The 18,284-nt window shown below is 43.7% G+C and overlaps 1 protein-coding gene across 8 annotated transcripts in view; it reads left to right on the forward strand.

The window, feature by feature from the left end:
- GRIN2B (glutamate ionotropic receptor NMDA type subunit 2B) overlaps window positions 1-18,284 on the forward strand; it is a 217,336-nt gene that overhangs the window by 21,030 nt on the left and 178,022 nt on the right. For 5 of the 8 annotated variants that reach the window (XM_068191496.1, XM_068191497.1, XM_068191505.1 and 2 more), the window contains one exon: window positions 15,149-15,577. In XM_068191496.1, the coding sequence (XP_068047597.1) occupies window positions 15,167-15,577 (411 nt within the window). In that variant the 5' untranslated portion in view covers window positions 15,149-15,166. Of the gene's footprint in view, window positions 1-15,148; window positions 15,578-17,507; window positions 17,746-17,828; window positions 17,938-18,284 lie in introns of those variants that run through there. The other 3 variants (XM_068191504.1, XM_068191501.1, XM_068191503.1) reach the window with 3 other exon arrangements.

Here is an 18,284-nt window from a genome sequence, read left to right on the forward strand (position 1 = left end):
CCTTCCCTAGACCTTGCCCTTCTTTCACCTTCTTTCACACATTGCTTGTCTTGCTTTGATGCTGTTCATTGTAAGCTGTGGTCAGATGGTTTGACTCTTCATTACCCTGCTCCCTTGACTTTTTGGTACGTGCATCTTTTCCACTGCTCTTGCTCTAATTGTGTTGTCTGCTGAACATGTCATTGCAGTCCCAGAGGGAGCCTGTGGTTCCTGCTGCCTCCATGTTTGCCCTGTGTGACTGCTGCTCCACATTCCTGTCATCTCACATCTGGTATTCAGCCCCAGCAGCTCCAGCTGTCCTGCACTACCAGTCCAGGAGGTGATGGTTAGTGCCAGGGCCAGGGTTTTCAAGTATGTTTCTCTCCCTGCTGTGACAAGTCCAAAGCCATCTGGTGAAACATCAACGTCTTATTTTCACATTTCTGCTGGCATAGGACATATCCCTTCTTCACACCAGTGGGCTTGAAGGCGTGAGGGAGACAGGACCGACATTACCAAAGGGATGCTTGGGAAGATGCCTTGCTTTGAAAGCTGGAATGTGTATGAGATTATTTTTCTTTATGAGGGGACTGGGGACCCTTTAGGTAGAGGGAAGAAGTGATGGAACCCATAGATCACAATACCTAGAGAAGATGTCTCTTCTCTGATCCAATGGGCAGTGAAACCTTTCTGGCTGAGAATCTGCTGGGCTGGGCTATGGCAAGCCAGATGCTTTGAAGCAGCTACTGGGACATTTGGGAAACTACTGCCACAGAGATAGGGAATGGAAAACGCCTGTAAATTTTGTAAAGCAGAATAGCTAGCGATGAACAAACCAGACTGCTTAATTTCTTGATTTATTTCTCTCTCTTGCTTGCTCTTTTTTTTTTTTTTTTTCCTCCCTCCCCTTCCCATTGCTCTGGGCCCCTGCAGTCCATTCCCTGCATCTGGTGGCTTATTTCCCTGCAGATGTCATCTTGGCAGTAACTAAAACCTGAGTACCTCCCTTAGGGAGTTGATGCAGTGCCTGAGTGCGTTTTCTTTCCCCAGTGTCTGGGTACCTGATATTTTGGGTATGAGGTGGTGATTTTTCTTTCTTTTAATTTTTTTTCTTTTTAAATACATTATTTTTGGCAATTGTATTTTATATATAAATAAAAATTATAGCAGTGGAGGGAAGTTGAAAGGCGGATGGATCTGGAGAGGATGGTTCCTTAGCTGCATGCCAGGCCAGCCTGGGTGGATGAATCACCTGGAAGGGCTGCACAGCTTGCCCACAGACTCACCTCAGCTCCAGGTCTGTTGAGTCCTCCAATTTCTTTAATTAGAAAAGAAGGAATGATAAATGGGTATTGATTTTTTTCTTGCTGAAGTACCCTGGGACTCTGGATGAAGGGATGACAGGGCTGTGCTAGGAATATGGTCAGGGAGGTAGAGAGTCCCTGAAGCTTTGCAGGCTCTGAAGATAAAGTATAAACAAGAGGAAGGGGATCCCAGAGCAACACCAACAGTGTACTCAGTTGATAATGCGTAAGTGTCTTATTGTTCCAGCTTTTCCCTTTCTCCCCTGAGACAAACACCACTAGGAGTGTGGCAAGAGGCTTCTCTCTGGATGTGTGCTCTGTATGTAGACCCCCTCCTGTGGTATGCAGTGCCTCACAAAGGTGCTAACACCTGTGCAAAGTAGGTTTAAGATGCTGCCACATCAGATCAAAGGGGCTTTACACCCCTCTGGCACAGTGGTAGTGGAAATGAATAGTGCAAAGGCCTCTGAGAATTTTAATATACTTTGGCATCTTCATAAATATAACAATTGACACGGCTGCGTGCAGAAATGCCTCCTGGCTTGGAATCAAGGTCCTGCCACATTGTCATCCTGAGCAGGACACCAAAGCAGGGCTGTGTCAGAGAGGTTTTGCAGGAAGCAAGGATGGTGTCTAAGGGCTGATATTTAAAATATTTTTTTTAATTTGAAACTGGGCACCCCATGAAGTTCACTTCACTGTGGCCTTGACCTGGCCTGGATAAGAATCAAAGCTATGTTGAGTAGAAGAAACACAAAAACCCCCAAAGTGAGCATAGCCTGAGGGGGTTAGAGGGGAATGGTGGTGTGCTCAAGGCACTTGGAGAGGCAGTTCATAAAGACAGCTGAGTTTGCTTTATCTACATAATTTTGGGGATGGGTAATATTTGCAGCATATAATCTTTGGCTATTCAGGATGTCAGTATTGGTACTGCTGCATACAAACAAGGGTGAGAACGAGGTAAAGTGTTCTAACTGACTGCTTTAACATGGTGCTTATTTGCCACTATAACCTCAGGGTTGTATAAAAGTCCTGCAAAAGGCAGGACTGGCACCTCAGTGCTATTGCAGCAGTTCAAGTTGGGCAGTGTTAAGACAGCCCTGACACTGTAGCCACCAAACCCCCACCCACTGTCTGAGTGGTGCCTCTTCTTCCAGTCCAGAAACAACTCTTGGGAGGGAGAACAGCTGCTTTTTGCTGGGTGCTGGCCTCTGGTGTAGCAGTAACATTTGGTTTTTTTGACTTAGAAGCTGATTTCCTTCAAGGGCCATCCTAGATGTAAAAGGGATGCAACTTGAATGTTGTCTCCACCTTTTCTTTTTCTGTCTCAGGCTCATTTTTGAGTTTTCCTATTTTCAGGAATACATGGATTTAGTGTGTTTGGGAATTGGTGCCATTTCAGGTCTGAAAAGAAAGGGGTAAAAAGCTGCTTCTCTCATCTATTTTCCACCTTTGAAGAAATGCAGACCTGTCTCCTTGTTCAAGATGAGATGGACTGCATATATACCCTCTAAATTTATATAAAAATAATAATAACAAACTCTTTATGTTTATGTATAGACAAATATATACCGTGTGTGTACGCATGTAAAAATACATATATACACACCCTTATTTTACCTTATAATTAATTCTGCAGTGGGAATGCACTAGTCTTTCAACATTGCTCTGTGGCAGTGTAACCCAGGAAATGGTGGGAACTGAAAGAAGAAACTGAGTCAGGGTGGACATCTCTTCTTTTGACTCCAGGACTACTCCAGCCATAATCATTTGTCCCTGCTCAATGGAAAACCCCCCCAAAGCACAGCAGTTTCTCTCTGAAAATGTGTCGATGACAACAATTACCCTGTGGCTTCCAGAACCCCTCAAAACCCTTTGTGTTCTCCCCAGGTGTCACTCAGGTGCTCAGGCACAGTGCAGTGCAGTTTGTGAAGTCTGACAGGATCACAAACCTGCAGGGTGCAAGAAGCTTTTCCAGGCAGGGGGAGTACCTTCAGAGGCTGAAATGTTTTTAGTCCAAACTTAATGTCAAAATCCCCCCCTTTCCCTGCAAATATTGGGATAGTGCAAGTTCAGAGGTACCTGTAAGAGTCAATAATTAACTGTGGTGAACTTGTCACAGCTGTATTTCTTCTCCCAGTTCCCAGGGCTTCTAGTTGTGGGCTGCTGTAACTCATGGTCTGGTCTAAGGGCATGGGGTCTCAAAATTACATGTGAGAACTTCTCTATGAATCCCAGATTTCTGGCACCTCTGACAATGAAGCCCCAGACAGGACTCTTGGGGTCTGTAGGCTCCTGGATTTTGTTTGGGAATGATCTACAGCTCCCAAGATTTTTTGTCCATACTGTAAAGCCTGCTGACTCTGGTCTGCCCACCTTCCCCCACATCAAATTAAATCCAGACTCTCCATTTTGGAGACCCATGCCTAGGAGATCTCCTTTCTGAGTTTCTGCAAGTGAATTGAAATGGAGCTGGGCTTTACATTTCCACTGTCCAAGAGCTACTGGAACCAGACCTCCTGGATCTGTGCCAGACACTCAGGACAGATCTCTTGATGGAACAGGAGTTTCCTAGGTCTGGTTTGAAGTTGCCTGGAAGATGGACCCTGGTGTTGAGAAGAGCTGCAGCTCCACTCCTGAAAGCCGGCTGCCCACTGCAGCTCTGCCTCCCTCACCAAAGCTCCGCATTGCTCTTGCTCTTCCTTGCCAGCCAGTCTTTGGACTAGGTGAAATATATCATGAGTTTTGATATTTTTGTGAGCATAAGCTTAAGAAACCTGCAGTTGCTAACATGTTCCATCAAAAACTGCAGATCAGCAGTGTTTTGCGATTTGAGTCAATGTGGCAAAGTTGATATTGAGTATCAGGAATTAGCTTGGCAGTTGCCAAGTATTTGTGGTATTACAGGATTTCCTTTCTCTCCGCTCCTAGCTAAACTAGGATTTATTGTCCTCAAGATCTTGGACACAGAGGTTTTAATACACTCTCTTGGGATCCTGTGAGTAATGTTGGGTATGATCTCACAAGAAGTCCTTGCTGCCTTCGGGTAAGTGCAATGGAAAGCAATAACAATAAGCTCCTGTAGCTTCAATTGCTTGAGAGTCAAAAGTACTTTAAATACCATAAATAATTCAACATTCCAACTCTATGAAGCAGAGAAGATGCATCTCCATCTTTCTGACGAGGAGAATAAGGCAAAGGATGAGAAAAAAACCCATGGCATTTACACTTTCAAAAAATGCTTATTGGTTTTAGATGGTGATATGAAGTATTAGAACAAGACTTCACTTGTGTGTTGTTCCCTCCATGCTTTAGAGACTTAAACCCAGATAATGAATGGTGTGAATACAAGTGAACTAAGAGGTAAAAAGGATGGCCCAAAAATATGACAGTGCTTAAAGTGAGAAATGGAGCCATGAAGAACAAAAAATGGATTGGAGAAAAATGATGGATGGAGACGGGTGGTAGAGTAGGACATACATTGTAGCTTGAAGGAAGTTGAGGGGAATATTGAAATACTCTATTGGTTTTTTTTTTTTTTTTTTTTTTAATACTATTTTAAAACTAAACTGATCTTAAAGCATTAATGAGCCAGGGCTACACTTTGTCCATAATATTGATTTTTCATTACTAGTATTCACTGTTGTGACAATTGTCGTGTTCTGGTCATGTTATCTCTTACTCTTGCTACTAATGCTTCTTTTTCCTGCTGCAAACATAAGCTATAGTGACTTTTGTGTAAAGCAGATATGGTCCATGTGGTCCAAGGGAGCTGAACTGCACCATGATGAAGTCAGTGGTGGAACTGGTCTGGCAGTTGACATGGGCTCACATGCATTCACTGGCATGAGGAGGAATTAACAGTTGAATGAGCTACTGGGAAAGATGCCTGAAGTAGCCAGCATCAATGAATTTGAGAGGCTGGAGAAAACAAAAAACAGGGAAAAAAAAGCATGGAAATAGCATTCAGCTGAGCCAAATCTGGTCTGTTTGCACTGGATTGGGTCTTCCCATCCTTGTCCCTGAAGCATCAACAGCCAGTGATGAGCTGTGATCCCAACATGGCTTTGCCTGTGTATCTTTCCTTCACTGCAGCACAGAAAACATGATGGAGTGCTGAGCAGAGGGAGAGGTCAGTGGCTGCTGGCTAGGTCCCTCCAATTGGGAGAGCTTTCTGGACACTGTTGATTGAAGGTCTCAGTAAGATGAATTGGCCCTGACCTGTCATACAATTGCACGCACAGCATGGTCTGGTGCACAGCACTAATGTACTGTGAAAGCATATTGTATCCAGCTGCATGATGGCTGGTCCCTTACTGGTCATTGAACTCAGGAAGTTAGGGAAAGGGAAGAGAGTTGGGTTGGAAGAAGAAAGAGGGAAAGGAGAAGAAAAATTAGACTATTATAAATTTTTCTGATTTGGAGTTATCAATTCTCCAGTTATGCTGGCTTTAGTGTTTATCATAAGAATCAAGCTTTCCTGAAGTGATAAGTGTTTTTTGGGATGCTTCTGGATAGGGAGTGTATATCTCCAAATACCTTCTATTGCACCCTTTGAGGTGTCATATATTTGTCTTGCTTTATTATTTCTTCTGGGTAGACTTTGTTTTATTTTTCAATAAGTAATGATAACAGTAACATGAAAGTCCTTTACCAAGGATCAGAGTGAGGAGAAGGGAGGGATCAACAGACAGGCAGTTACAATGGAGACTCAAACCAAGGTTTTCTGAGTACTCCTCTATCACTTCTAGTGGCCTGACCAGAACTTGCCTTTGACTCTTCTTGGCTTCAATGGCCTCGTCATGCCTATTTCCACATGCTAAACCCATTATCTTGGTCCCTTTCACTTCTAGATTAATTCCCTGTCTTATTTTATAAATAAGGCTGGCACTGTCACAGGGTCCCTTGGTGAATAAACCTCACTTTCCAAAATGCTACATAGCAGTGGAGAACAAGAGGGCATGAGGCTCCTGAGGGATGTTGGTGGGTTGTGAAATGTGGCTCATCCACATCTGTAGCACTGCAGCTTTGTCCTGGATCAGCTCACAAGATGCATCTCTCGCTCTACCCCACTACCTCCACTTAGCAGCTCTTTTGTCCTCATGACATCTTGGTGCTTCAGGCATCAAGTCACCTTTTCTGCCATTTCTGCTGTCTGTAACACTTTCATAAGAGTCTGATCAGGCCTGGTGAACCCTGGCACCCTGCTTTAGGGCTGTTTCAGATTTGCTATAGCAAATTTGAAGTCTGCCATCATGAGCAAAGGCAGTGCATATTTTTTCCTACCTTCTCCCTGCTGCATGGGTTCCAAAACTGACATGTTTTGGACCCACCATGCAAAACTGACATGTTTTGCACCCATGAAGATCTTTCTTAAGGGATGGGCAGCTTTGTGCTTTAAAACTGTATCCCATGTCATGCGTTATACGTGAGAAGATAGGCAAACAGGATGACTGTGTACAAAGTGCAAGTGTAGTTTGAGGCTGTCTCCCTCTGACTCAGATGCCCTTTCTAGAATTCTCAGACTTGTAGAAGAAGGAATCATTCAATTTTGGCCTAAAAAAGAAAATATTTTCTTTCCTGCTTATGGTATATTAAAAAAAATATTTTGTATTGGCTTTTACACAGTTTATGTCTGGCATCCAAATAATTTAACACTGTCTCTTGATGTGAGACTTTGAGTAATCAATGGGGATCTTGGCGCTGGTGTGGAATTTGGCAGCTGCCTTCGAGAGCCAGTGCAGACTCTGTTTACCTGCTCTATGTTTTCCCTTTAAGGAAATTATGCAGGGAATGAGTAGGTACTGAGTGAGGTGCATGAGAGAGTCTGAGGAAAATTAAATTTCCCATTTAATTTCAGCCATTGGAAATCAAAATTCTCCTTGTTTTTTAAATTTTGGAATTTGTTGTATCAATCTGTCAATGCATAAAATGCAGAGTTGATTAAAGTTGAATAGAAAACCTCAAATTAATACATCAAAAAATGAGAAATGCCAAGGATGTGCTTTTCCAAACCATCCAAGTGAAGTTAAATGTGCGTTTCTCGTGGTTATTAATGGATCAGAGGTATTTAAATCCCTAGCTTTTGGAAATTGTGGTCTTTAATATCCTCATATTATTAATGTGCTGTTGATTCCTGCTTGGAAATGAAAACTGGAAGTGGAGAATTAAGAAAGGAAGGAAGGGATTGTCCAATGGATTTTCAAAGGGCTTCAGTTCTATTTAAGAGGCAAACCCGGTGTTGCTCTGTGCAGCATTCTGCTGGCTGTTTTAACTGAGTCTTGCACTTCAGGAGGCAAAGCTACTGAATTTCAACCATGCTGAAATCCTGTGGAGGGGCCCCACATGCAGCAGCATGTCCCTTGATTTGGATGGTCTCGCTCTGAGCCGAGATTCAGTTTTGAGGTGGGGCAGACAACAGTTGCAAGTAGGAAATGGTGTATGCCTCGTAAGCTTTGAAATCCCTTGTTTCAAGTGGAGCATACACATGCATGGAGTGACAGCTGTGGCAACTGAACCCTCCAGGTGGTGAGGATATTTCAGTCTCTGGCAGGGAGGACCTGTCTCAACCCTCTAAACTTCTTTAAGCAGGATGCTGGGGGAAGGGAGAGATCCTGGCAGGGGAATAGTGGCTCTAGCCTGGCTCCGCAAGCCAGGCTTGCAGAGAGGGGTGGCTGTGCCAAGCCTCTCTGCTCTGGCATTTAGGAGCTGGCACTGGGCAATGCCAGACTGACCTGCTGTCTCTCTTAATGGCTTTTGTGTGTGTGACACTGAGTCCCGCAGCTCTGCACGTGTGTGCCAGTCTGGGTAAGCAGGTCAGACCTGCTCCTTCGCTCCCTCGCCCAGCCATTTCCTTCATTCACCCTCGCTCATCCCGATGAGGATACAAGGAGACTTGAATTATGAGGAGCAATAAACACAGCTGAACTTTTCCTGCAGCAGAGGAAAGTCTCAAGGGGTGATCAGATAACCAGCTACAAGCATTTTCACAGTGGAAATGGTGAGTTGAGAGGGAAAAATGGTTTAGGCTGAATGAAGGAGATATTATTAAAGTTACAGGATAGCTGAGCAAAGGGAAAATTTAGGCTGAGTTTAGGGATATGTTTCAAAATATAAGCCATCTCCTAGCAGTGGTAATCTTATTGTTTGAGTTGTTTCAGAGCAGGTAGTGTGCTAAAGCAGGTGCTGTAGACAGTAATCCTGAAGTGACTGGGGGAAGGGCAAGACTATTAAGCAGAGGATTTTAATTTTTGATTTCTATGAACCATTTGGTGTTGGTCTCAACAGAAGGTTGCAGGCTGTGGCTATATAAGCCATCAGCTGTGATATGTAAAATATGTGGGTGGGAGGAAGTGGGAAGGGCACTGGGAACTTACCCTTGGGCAAGCTTAAAATAATGAGACATAGTTCTTCATCTATTGGGAATGATATGGGTCTAATTGATCAAAGCGTTTTTTGTACTGCCTTAAGTGCAGGGAGAGAATTGTTCTTCTCCTTTGCATGGGGTAGAGAAGGGGAAGCACTTTTCCACCTTATTCTTGTATACACCTGTTGGATAGACAGAGGCAAACTAGCCTCTGATGTATCTGACACTACCCAAGGCAGGAGTTTGTACCTGGTTTAATGAAGAAAATAAATAGACAATAGAAGTAAACATATGTGCTATTTTCCACCCAGAGTCTATGGAAAGAGAGCTAACAGTGAGGTAATGAGGGAGCTCCAAAGGCTTTGAAGGCTTTGGCTGGGGGTAGGTGATGCATCCCCCAGAAGAACAAGGCTGTCTTGGGAGAAATAAAGGAAAATTGGAAACATTTTGTATGCTAGATAGAAATGGATCTGTGGGATGTTACAAGCATGGACAAAGGTACATATTGGAGGGGGAGTGATTGTGAAGAATAGAAAGAAGACCTGTCCAAAATACTTTGGAAGAATGTTTCTGCCACTGTCGTAGGAGCATTTCTAGCTCAGAATGATAACATAAGTGATGTCCAAAGCTAGTTAAAATAAACTAAACCATATCAGTTTTCATCTGAAACTACTGAAATGCCCTTGGAGGGCTGTTTAATCAGGGTCACCTGATTAAATAATAAACCCTTTTGGTCCAGGTGGTGGACTGTTGCATTCACCACTGTGTATGGATGGCACTTCCATTGTCTCTAGTCTCTGCCATCTTTCTGTTCTGAATGTATGGAGATTTTCCTGCAGCATCATTCATTGTTTATCAGCACCTGAAATGTGCAGGCGCTTTCAAGACACATCTATTGTGCCCCAGATCCATTCTCCTCTTCTTTGTGTTTGTTGACAAAATTCCTGGAACAACAGGGCTGTGAGCCAGAAGAAGATTTATGGGCACTTATGTCATCTATGTGGTAAGCAGTAATACGGGACACAGCAGCACAAGAGTTGTCAATGTACAAATAGCCTGGGCTGAGGGTGTGGTAGGATAATAGTTACAGCAGTGTTAGAAAAAGAGGAATGCCTCTTCAGAGGTATACAATATGCAACATGTTTACACTGCAGAGTAACCATGAGACTGAGAGGATCTCCTAAGCTGAAACTGGGTAATCAAAAATTAGAGAGATTGAGAAACTTAGGTGTAAATTGTGGTGTGGTTTATAGTTTTTAAACCCCAGCTCTTAGGAGTAACAGTTGATGAGGTTCCAGTCTGTCCTGCCCTCTTTTTTTTTTTTTTTTTTTTTTTTTTTTTTTTTTTTTTTTCTTTTCTTTTCTTTTCTTTTTTTTTTTTTTTTCCTTTCATGGGTCTTCTTGGCTCTTCCAGTTGCCCATATGGCAGGTAGCAGACAAAAAGATCAAAATGTCACCAATCTTCTGTCATTGGTAAATACAGAAATAGTGTTCTTCGATCTGGACATACTTGTATTTCCTTGTGTGACAGTCCAGTAGCCATCTAGTGCAATGCTGACTTCCCTACAGCTTCTTCTAGTGCACTTGTTCTCTGGGGCTGTGTTGGATACTAGGCCCAAAGCACCTTTGCGGTTTTTAAAGTATTTCACAAGTGAGATGGATTTCTTCCTACCTCCAACTATATCCTGAAACATAAGGATTGCTTTTGGGTTCATTGTCTGATACTGCTCAAACTGTCAGAGAAATGAAGGCAGTGTGAATTAAGATGCTGTCAAAGGTGAGCAAATGCCAAAGGGTAATGCTGATGTCTCACACTGGGTCTGGCAGGACATCTGTCTTTAGGTAGTTATGGGACTGAGGCCTGGAACTGGGCTAGTGATGAGAGTACGGTTGGGAATTAGCATTGCAGTTGGTACAGATACAAAATTAGCTGTTGAATTCAGATTCTGTGGCTTGAAGAGCCAAGCATCAGAGTGCTTAGAGCATCAGAGCTCTCAGTGAGCAGAGCCCAAAAAACACTGTGATAGGAACTTCCTTGTGGCCCTCCAATGAAGCATAGGAGGGGGAGGCTGGAGGTAGTCTTTTCATTCTCCCATATGGAGGCAATATCCCTGTGAAGCTCCCTTTGATGGTGGCTAGGGGCATTGCTCAGCCTCCTGTTCCAAGCACTGTCTTCCTTTTAATTAAGAAAGCTGCCTTCAAGACAGCTTTTTGTTCTAGAACTGCAGTATTACATGACTTCCTTTCCTCTTGCTGTCTTGAGCTTGGAGGTTGGGTTTGGGGAGCCTGCAAAGACCCTTCCTGGAGGGTATTGTGCAAGGCTACCTAGAAGGCATGATTGCAGCAGGAGGAGGTACCAGTGTCAGCACACAACAGAACTATCCCCAAAAACCTGTGACCAGTCCTTGTTGTGCCTCAGTTTCTTTACCTGACCTGAATATGGCCTGGCTTTGCTGTACACTGCTGGAGTCGTAGTCTGTTTACAGTTAGCCTGGTTGAATGCACAGTGACCTATTTGTGTACTTTCTGTATTTTGAAATATCATCCAGAACTATCTCTTAATGCTGAGCTGTATTTTGCCTGTGCAGCCTAATAATTTTCCATTGATACTTATCTTAGGTCTGATCCACGTAAAAGTGCAGTGTCAAGTAAGGTTTTCATGATATTTTTAAGCAATCTAACCTTTGGTCCTGGCTAAATTGCAATTGGAATAATTACTGTCTGACTACCTACATTCCTCTTGCATTTTCAATTGGAGAAGTTAGCTTTCACTTCCCATTTGAAAGTGATTGTGTAACATTGCTCTGCAGTAAGTACACGCTGCATTCCCCTACAGTGGTGGATATATTTTATTGGCAAGTAAAATAAGATTATAGTGGTATAATGATTTTACTGACATGTTTATATCTAAATATAGATATGTCTGTAAAACTACTTTATCTAATGGCCCTACCATATATTATTTTCTAGGGAGTCAGAGACAATATAATAGTGTGCAGTAATGTGTAAAGGATTTTACGTACCAGTCTGGAGTTTGGGATTTACTAATCTGTTTTGGAGTGCCATAATCACAGAAAATACTTCAAACACTGTGTTGCCCCACACCACCTCTAAAGGAAAATCTGCTCATGTAAAATACTTGGTAATAAAATATACTTGCATGTTTTTATAATCATTCTTGACTGGTGAAATTACACTGTAAAATTATTAAAATTTATTGAAATTGCAAAGGGTAAATGCCCTGTTTTACAGCTGTAGCCTTGTCAGGTGCTTATGAATTTCTTTGTGTGTGAATTTCTCCATCCCTCCTTTTCACTGGAAACAGGAACACACTTAGAAGGAGGTCTGTATGCTGCCTCCAGTGCTTAATTAATTGAGTACCTTGAATATTTGCACTTGAACACTGTGGAAATAATGGACAAAACTTGTTGCTCTGTATGCAGAAACACATTTCCACAGTAGTTCTGGGGTCCCCTTAATCTGGTAATAAGTCTGTGGTGGTTCACGCCTGCCTTGTCTTTACTAGCACACATTCAAAAGGGGCCTGCAGTGAGCCAGACCAGAGGAGGAACGCAAGGTGAGGATGGTGTTGGGATGTCTGTCCCTTCTCTAACAGCCAGCACATGCATGTGAGCAGATGTGTGAAGAGTGGCTGCTGATGTGAACACAAGTCAGCCCCAAAGTGGGAAGGGATTGTAACACCATAAGCTTCCCTGATTTAGTCTTTGAGCAGCTCACCCATATGCTGCCTTGTGGGAGCTGAATGGGTTGGGTGTGATTTATTGATGTTCTCCTCCCTTATCACATCCCCAGCTCCCATCCTATGAGGGAGCCCAGCCTGGACCTGGTACCTGCCATTCCCTTAGAACACTGCTGTCTGTCACATAGACTGCCCATGGAGCACCTGAAAGACATTGTGAGCATGACAGATGTGTAATGTGTGAGTGAGAGATGGAGAGAGAAATATCTTGGCTGCTACAGCACAGGCTACCTAAGCATTGCTCTGCCTGATCCAGAGAGGGCTTATGGCTGAGGATCCAAATTGGAGACGGCAGGTTGGCTACTGAGCCACAGACAACATCCTCTTTGAATTAGCTTCTTCCTAGCCCTGGCTGCTCCCTGCATATGTGGCCAAAGCCTGAGGATCTGGCACTGTGCAGATAACTCCATCTTGTATTGAATGGAAAAATCTGCCTGACTGGGGCACAGACACCCATCAGATTGGCACCTATGTGCTCTTCAGGATCTGGGCTCCCTTCTGCTTGGAGGTAGATGCTAGTGATTTATTTGCTTTAGTGGAGGTGAAGAGTAGGGAATAGGTTTCTTGGCTGCCATTTTTCCCACTGGGAGAAGCATGTGCTTGGGCGTGAAGGCTGACAGCTGCCATGACTGCCTGTATAGCTTCTACTGGAATGCTGAGCCCTAGGTTGGAAGGCCCTATAAATTATTACTTGTGGGAAAGGGGCTGGGAAAAACCTACACTCTCCTCCCTGGGCATCACAACTAGGCGTTGCCTAACCAACCATAGTACACTGTATGAGTCGATGCAGAGGGACTGCAGGAGACATATTTTAAGAGAACAAATATAGCATTTAAGTGAGTGAGCAAGAGAGTGAGAGACAGAGAGCGTATAGAGTGCATTAAAGTTAATAAAGCATTGCAGAAATGGGGACTGCATTTCACTGTGAAGGAATCTAATTTAGTGACTTGTAATTGGAGGATAACAGTCATACTGGAATGAAGTTAACTGTTCATTTTGCCAAACTCTCAAAGTCTCTTGGTTCTCCTTGTGAGCATCTCTCAGAAAGCGAATCCTTCAGAGAGCTTAGAATCGATTGGTGCTTCACACCCACAGTCCCTTTCAGCTTCTTAAGTGGATTTGGTTTCTCTGGTGCATATTTATTATCTATTTTATTATCTGCTTATTTATCTGGTAATCTCAATGCAGGATACATCCTCTCTGTTTAGCATGACAATGAGGGAGCAGGTGTTGAACCTGTGTGTTCTCCTGGGCAGGGCAAGATGGGGCCTCTTGGGCCTTTTCCCTGTGGGTGGCTAGTGTCAGCTAGGGTTGTTTTTGGACTTCCTGCTTCCACAAAGTTTTGCCAGCATTGTCCCTGCTGCTGTGGCTTTCTGTTAATTTGATAAAGGCATGTGTAGCAATGAACAGTATGGAAGGATCCCATTCTTGGACACCCAAGACCAGAGGGATTGCACAAAGAAGTGCAGGGCTGGGGTATTTATTTCAAGTGTGCCTGGTTGCTGAAGAACAGAATTCTGGGCATGAGTAGCTGAGCAGGACCTGTTGTGTTGAGGGAAAATCTTTAGTTTGAAATGCCTGAAATCTCCTTGGGACATCAGTGTGGCCCTGGGTGGGCACACCAAGTAGTGCTACCTCCAACAGGTGTGATGGGCAGATGGGGGGGACACTGTTCTGTTGTCTCTGATATTTACACTGCATGGGTGTTGTAAGAATTAGTTCATTAGTGTTTGTAGAGTGCCTTGAGGATGAAAAGTGCTGTGGAAATGTGAACTGTTATTAAAGCGGGACTGAAGAAAGAGTGACAAACAGTCCCACAGGGAACTGTCCCACTCAGGCAGGGGCTAGAGAGATGGCCTCATCAGGTTTTTTAATCTCTACTGTTGTGATTACAAAATGAAGTGGACATGCTCAGGGAGAAGATTAATGTAGCATGCCTGGCTGTAGTAGCTGAGGGTGAACCATTATAAGCTCTGCTGGCATTTCTACTTCTGTGCAAACACAGCTGTCATATGGACTTGGAGAATCCTGATCCAGTTTTGGCCATGACAGCTGGGAGATTTTGTATTCCTGTTTTTATTTTTATTTTTTTTTTGAAGGATCCTGTATTGGTGGAAAGCATATGGCTGACTGTACTACACACTGGACTGTGTGTGTCCTGGTGGTGTATGCAATGGATATACCCATACATATTCATCCAATGACCTTGCCCATTTGTCCTCACTTTATTCTGGAAGGACTGTGCTGAGAAAGGAAAAGGGGGTCCCTATCTGCCTGGTCTCCTCAGTTTCCCTGCCTGTACCTCCAGCACAAGTCCAAACTGATCTCAAGCACCAGTCATTCCTTTGTGTTGAGGGTGAGCACTCAGACATGGGCTTGACATAAGCAATTAATTTCACAAAGACAGCTGATCAGCTGTCAAAGGACAATTCTCTATCACTTTTGACTTGCGTCTCAAAGTGACACAGGACCTGAGAGATGACATGATCCCATCTTCTGCTGACAGCTGTTCTTTTAAGCGATGCCAGATTCTGAAGTAGGGGCTGGACTGGTCTGACCCTCCAACTTTAACAGAGCCCTGAATGTAGCCAAAGGGCTTAGCCTCAGACTAGAAGGATTGTTGGGAGGAGAGCTAGTGGCTGAGCAAGATCAATGGATCTACCTTGAAGGCTGAGTGCATGATTGACTTGTCCATTAATCACTTTGTTTTACTTTCCCCCTTTTTGTCTTCCTCACTCAGGGAGTGTAAGAGCTGAAGATGAGGCCCAGGGTGGAGTGCTACTCTCCAAGGTTTTGGCTGGTGCTGGCAGTCCTCGCAACAACGGGGAGCGGGGCCCATGCCCAGAAAAGCCACCCGAGCATTGGCATTGCAGTCATCCTGGTGGGGACCTCAGACGAAGTGGCCATCAAAGATGCCCACGAGAAAGATGACTTCCACCACCTCTCAGTGGTGCCTCGGGTGGAGCTGGTGGCCATGAATGAGACGGATCCCAAGAGCATCATCACCCGCATCTGTGACCTCATGTCTGACCGGAAGATTCAAGGGGTGGTATTCGCTGATGACACAGACCAGGAAGCCATTGCCCAGATCCTGGACTTCATCTCTGCCCAGACCCTCACTCCCATCCTGGGCATCCATGGAGGCTCCTCTATGATCATGGCAGATAAGGTAAATTTAAATGAGCTTCCTTCTATTGCAGACCTGTGGATCCAAACTTAAAACAAAGAGAAATATCTTATTCTGTGATCCTCAGGTGGTGTCTCATGGGGCCAAAAGCTTGGGGGATTAGACAGCTTCAGATTCAAAGACAGATTAAAAGAGCTAACTGTGTGTAGCACTACTGGGAAGAGCCTATTAATCATGTGAAATTACCTGCAACAGAGAAAAACTGAGGAGGGAAAGAAGCAGGTAGAAGAGACCTAAAAAAGAATCAGGCCTTTTCTTCTTCCTTAAGAAGGGTAAAGAGCCTGACAATTGTAAATTTTTTAAGGTTTTATTTTTGCTTGTGTTTTTCTTTAGAAGAGCCAGGGATCATAGCCTGTTTTTTTTCCTGCATGTAGCTGGAGGACATTGTGGTATTTTCAGGGATGCTTAATACAGCTCTTACACCTTAATTGGAATATAATTGAATCTCTAATAAAGCTATCCTTTCTAGAAAGTGTTCATTAGCTCCTGAAGTTAAATAGGTGTTAGCTGAAGTGACTAACCAGCTTGAACCAGTCCTGCTAAATCTTTCTTTTTTTCTACTGCATTACTTTATTCCTTCATGTCACAGACATTTCATTGTTTTCCCAGGCCCTAGCTAGTCTCTAAAGAATTACTACACAAACAAGCCATCCTGCCACTGCTTGTGAACAGGGCAAGATGCAGAGAGGGAGTAGCATCTTTGGCCAGCTAATAACTCTTAGCCTCCATGGGGTGCAGGTGGACCTGATACAAGTCTTCCACCTTTCACAAACAGCACATGCAGCAGTTCACACTTGAATGTGCATTTGGCCAGATAGTGTGGCTAACAGTGGCCTTGGGGCTACTGTTGTCCAGTGGGAAGATGTGGGAGAAGCTGGCTGTCCCTTTTCTGCAGGCTTGAAGCCAGACAGTCAAGGCCAAGGCTTTTATTGAGAAGACCCTCTTGACTATTCTTTGTGCATCCCAAAGAAGTAAATAGGGACACAAGCTGACAGTATTTTTCTTTTACAGATGGCTCTTAAGTGAGTCTGAGACATTTGACTAGGCAGAATCAGGCCTAATTGAATAAAGGGTGGGAATTGACCTGGCCACTATGGCAGCTTTTCCTCAGAAAGAGATCTAGTGAGATGAGAAATCCTGGCACATTCTCTTTTATTTACCTTGCAAGTAAATAATCCAATGCAGGCTATTGAAGGTGCTAACAAATTACTTTCTCACTTTTTGACCAACTGTTCAGTTGCCAAATAACACATGGTCAGTATGCAGTGTTATTTTCTTGTATTGGCCCTCAAACTGAAATAGTCACCGAATAATCACGGACCTTTTTTCTCTCACTCCTTGAATAGTTGCACATGTGCTGAAGCCCCACTGCCTCATTCCACCCACAGTGAAACTTTTCTGCTTTGGAGGCCAGGCAGGCAGCAATGCTGCATCTTGATGCTCTCTATCCTGCTGTGTTGCTGTTGCATGGTTATCTATGTGTGTGCAAAGGAGGGTTGGAAGCAGTGCTCAAGTGCTGCATTTCACACTTGGAGTGACATCTTACATCTTTGAACAAGAGCTACTGACAGAAAACCTCCTAAGCACTGGGAAAAGTCCTTGTGACTTTGAACATGGCAGGCCAAATTCTGATTTCAGATTCCTGCAGTGTAAATCCAGCACGACCCCATTGCCTTTGGCAGGATTAGATCAGATTTACGCTGCTGTAATTCAAAGGAAAATTTGGCCTATTGAACTTTGAAAAGATTTTTCTTTCTACCTGTCCCTAGTCTCTCCTTGGGAAGGCAGCATCTCCTGCCACTGCCTTGTGTACCCCACTGGCTTGCTTCTAAAGAGCATTCTGGCAGGCAGGCAGCCCACAGGGAGCTCAAAGGTGGAAGCCTTATGAATGGAGCCTTCTGCTTTACCAATTTTTTTTTTTTTTTTTTTATGGTTTGGCAGACAGGAGGTTTGCAGGTTATGTACAAAGATCTGCAGTTTTAAGAAAGGCCAAGGTTTCTTTGAAAAATAATTTGAAAGGGCTGACCTTTACAACTTCTGATCCACAGGTGTGTAATCTTTAATGGATAATATTTATTTGATGAATTAAATTAAAATATGGTAGAGTGTAAATACACTGAAATTCTACTAAAAATACTGAAGTCAGCCTGGTAAGTCCTTCGGCAATTTATTTTCCATAGAGGGCCTTGACAGAGGCTTTGCTTTTAGTGACTCTTAGTCATGTCCTTTGCAGATGAGTTATGTGGCTAAGGTTTGATCCTGCAAGCACGGATTGTTTCTTTCAGCATCCCCTCAACGCCCACAGCAGTCAGCTGTGATTGAACTTGCTCAGCATTTCACAGGTTCAGATCTGCACTTAGAGCTTTGTTATGCTCCCCGTGTGTTTGTGATCAGTAGTGCCAATGCAAACCTAAGGAATGCTAGAAACCACATATGTCTTGGTGTGACAGATAAGCCCCTCTTTGCTGGAGTTTAATGCAAAAAAAGCCTCCCCTTTCCCCAAACCACCTTTCCTGGAGCAGCATGTGAAATTCTGTTTCACCTTCAGTGAGGGTTTAGTAAGTGTTCTGTTAGGAAATGTGGGTCATGTGTAAAAAGGGCTTTGTAATGTACCATGCAGCTGGTAAATTGAGGCACAAAAGGGCAGGCAAAAAGAAAAGAAAAAAATTAGGATTTCAAGCCCAAATTT

This window comes from Anomalospiza imberbis, chromosome 5 (genome assembly GCF_031753505.1).
Source record: "Anomalospiza imberbis isolate Cuckoo-Finch-1a 21T00152 chromosome 5, ASM3175350v1, whole genome shotgun sequence".
Lineage (NCBI taxonomy): Eukaryota > Metazoa > Chordata > Aves > Passeriformes > Viduidae > Anomalospiza > Anomalospiza imberbis.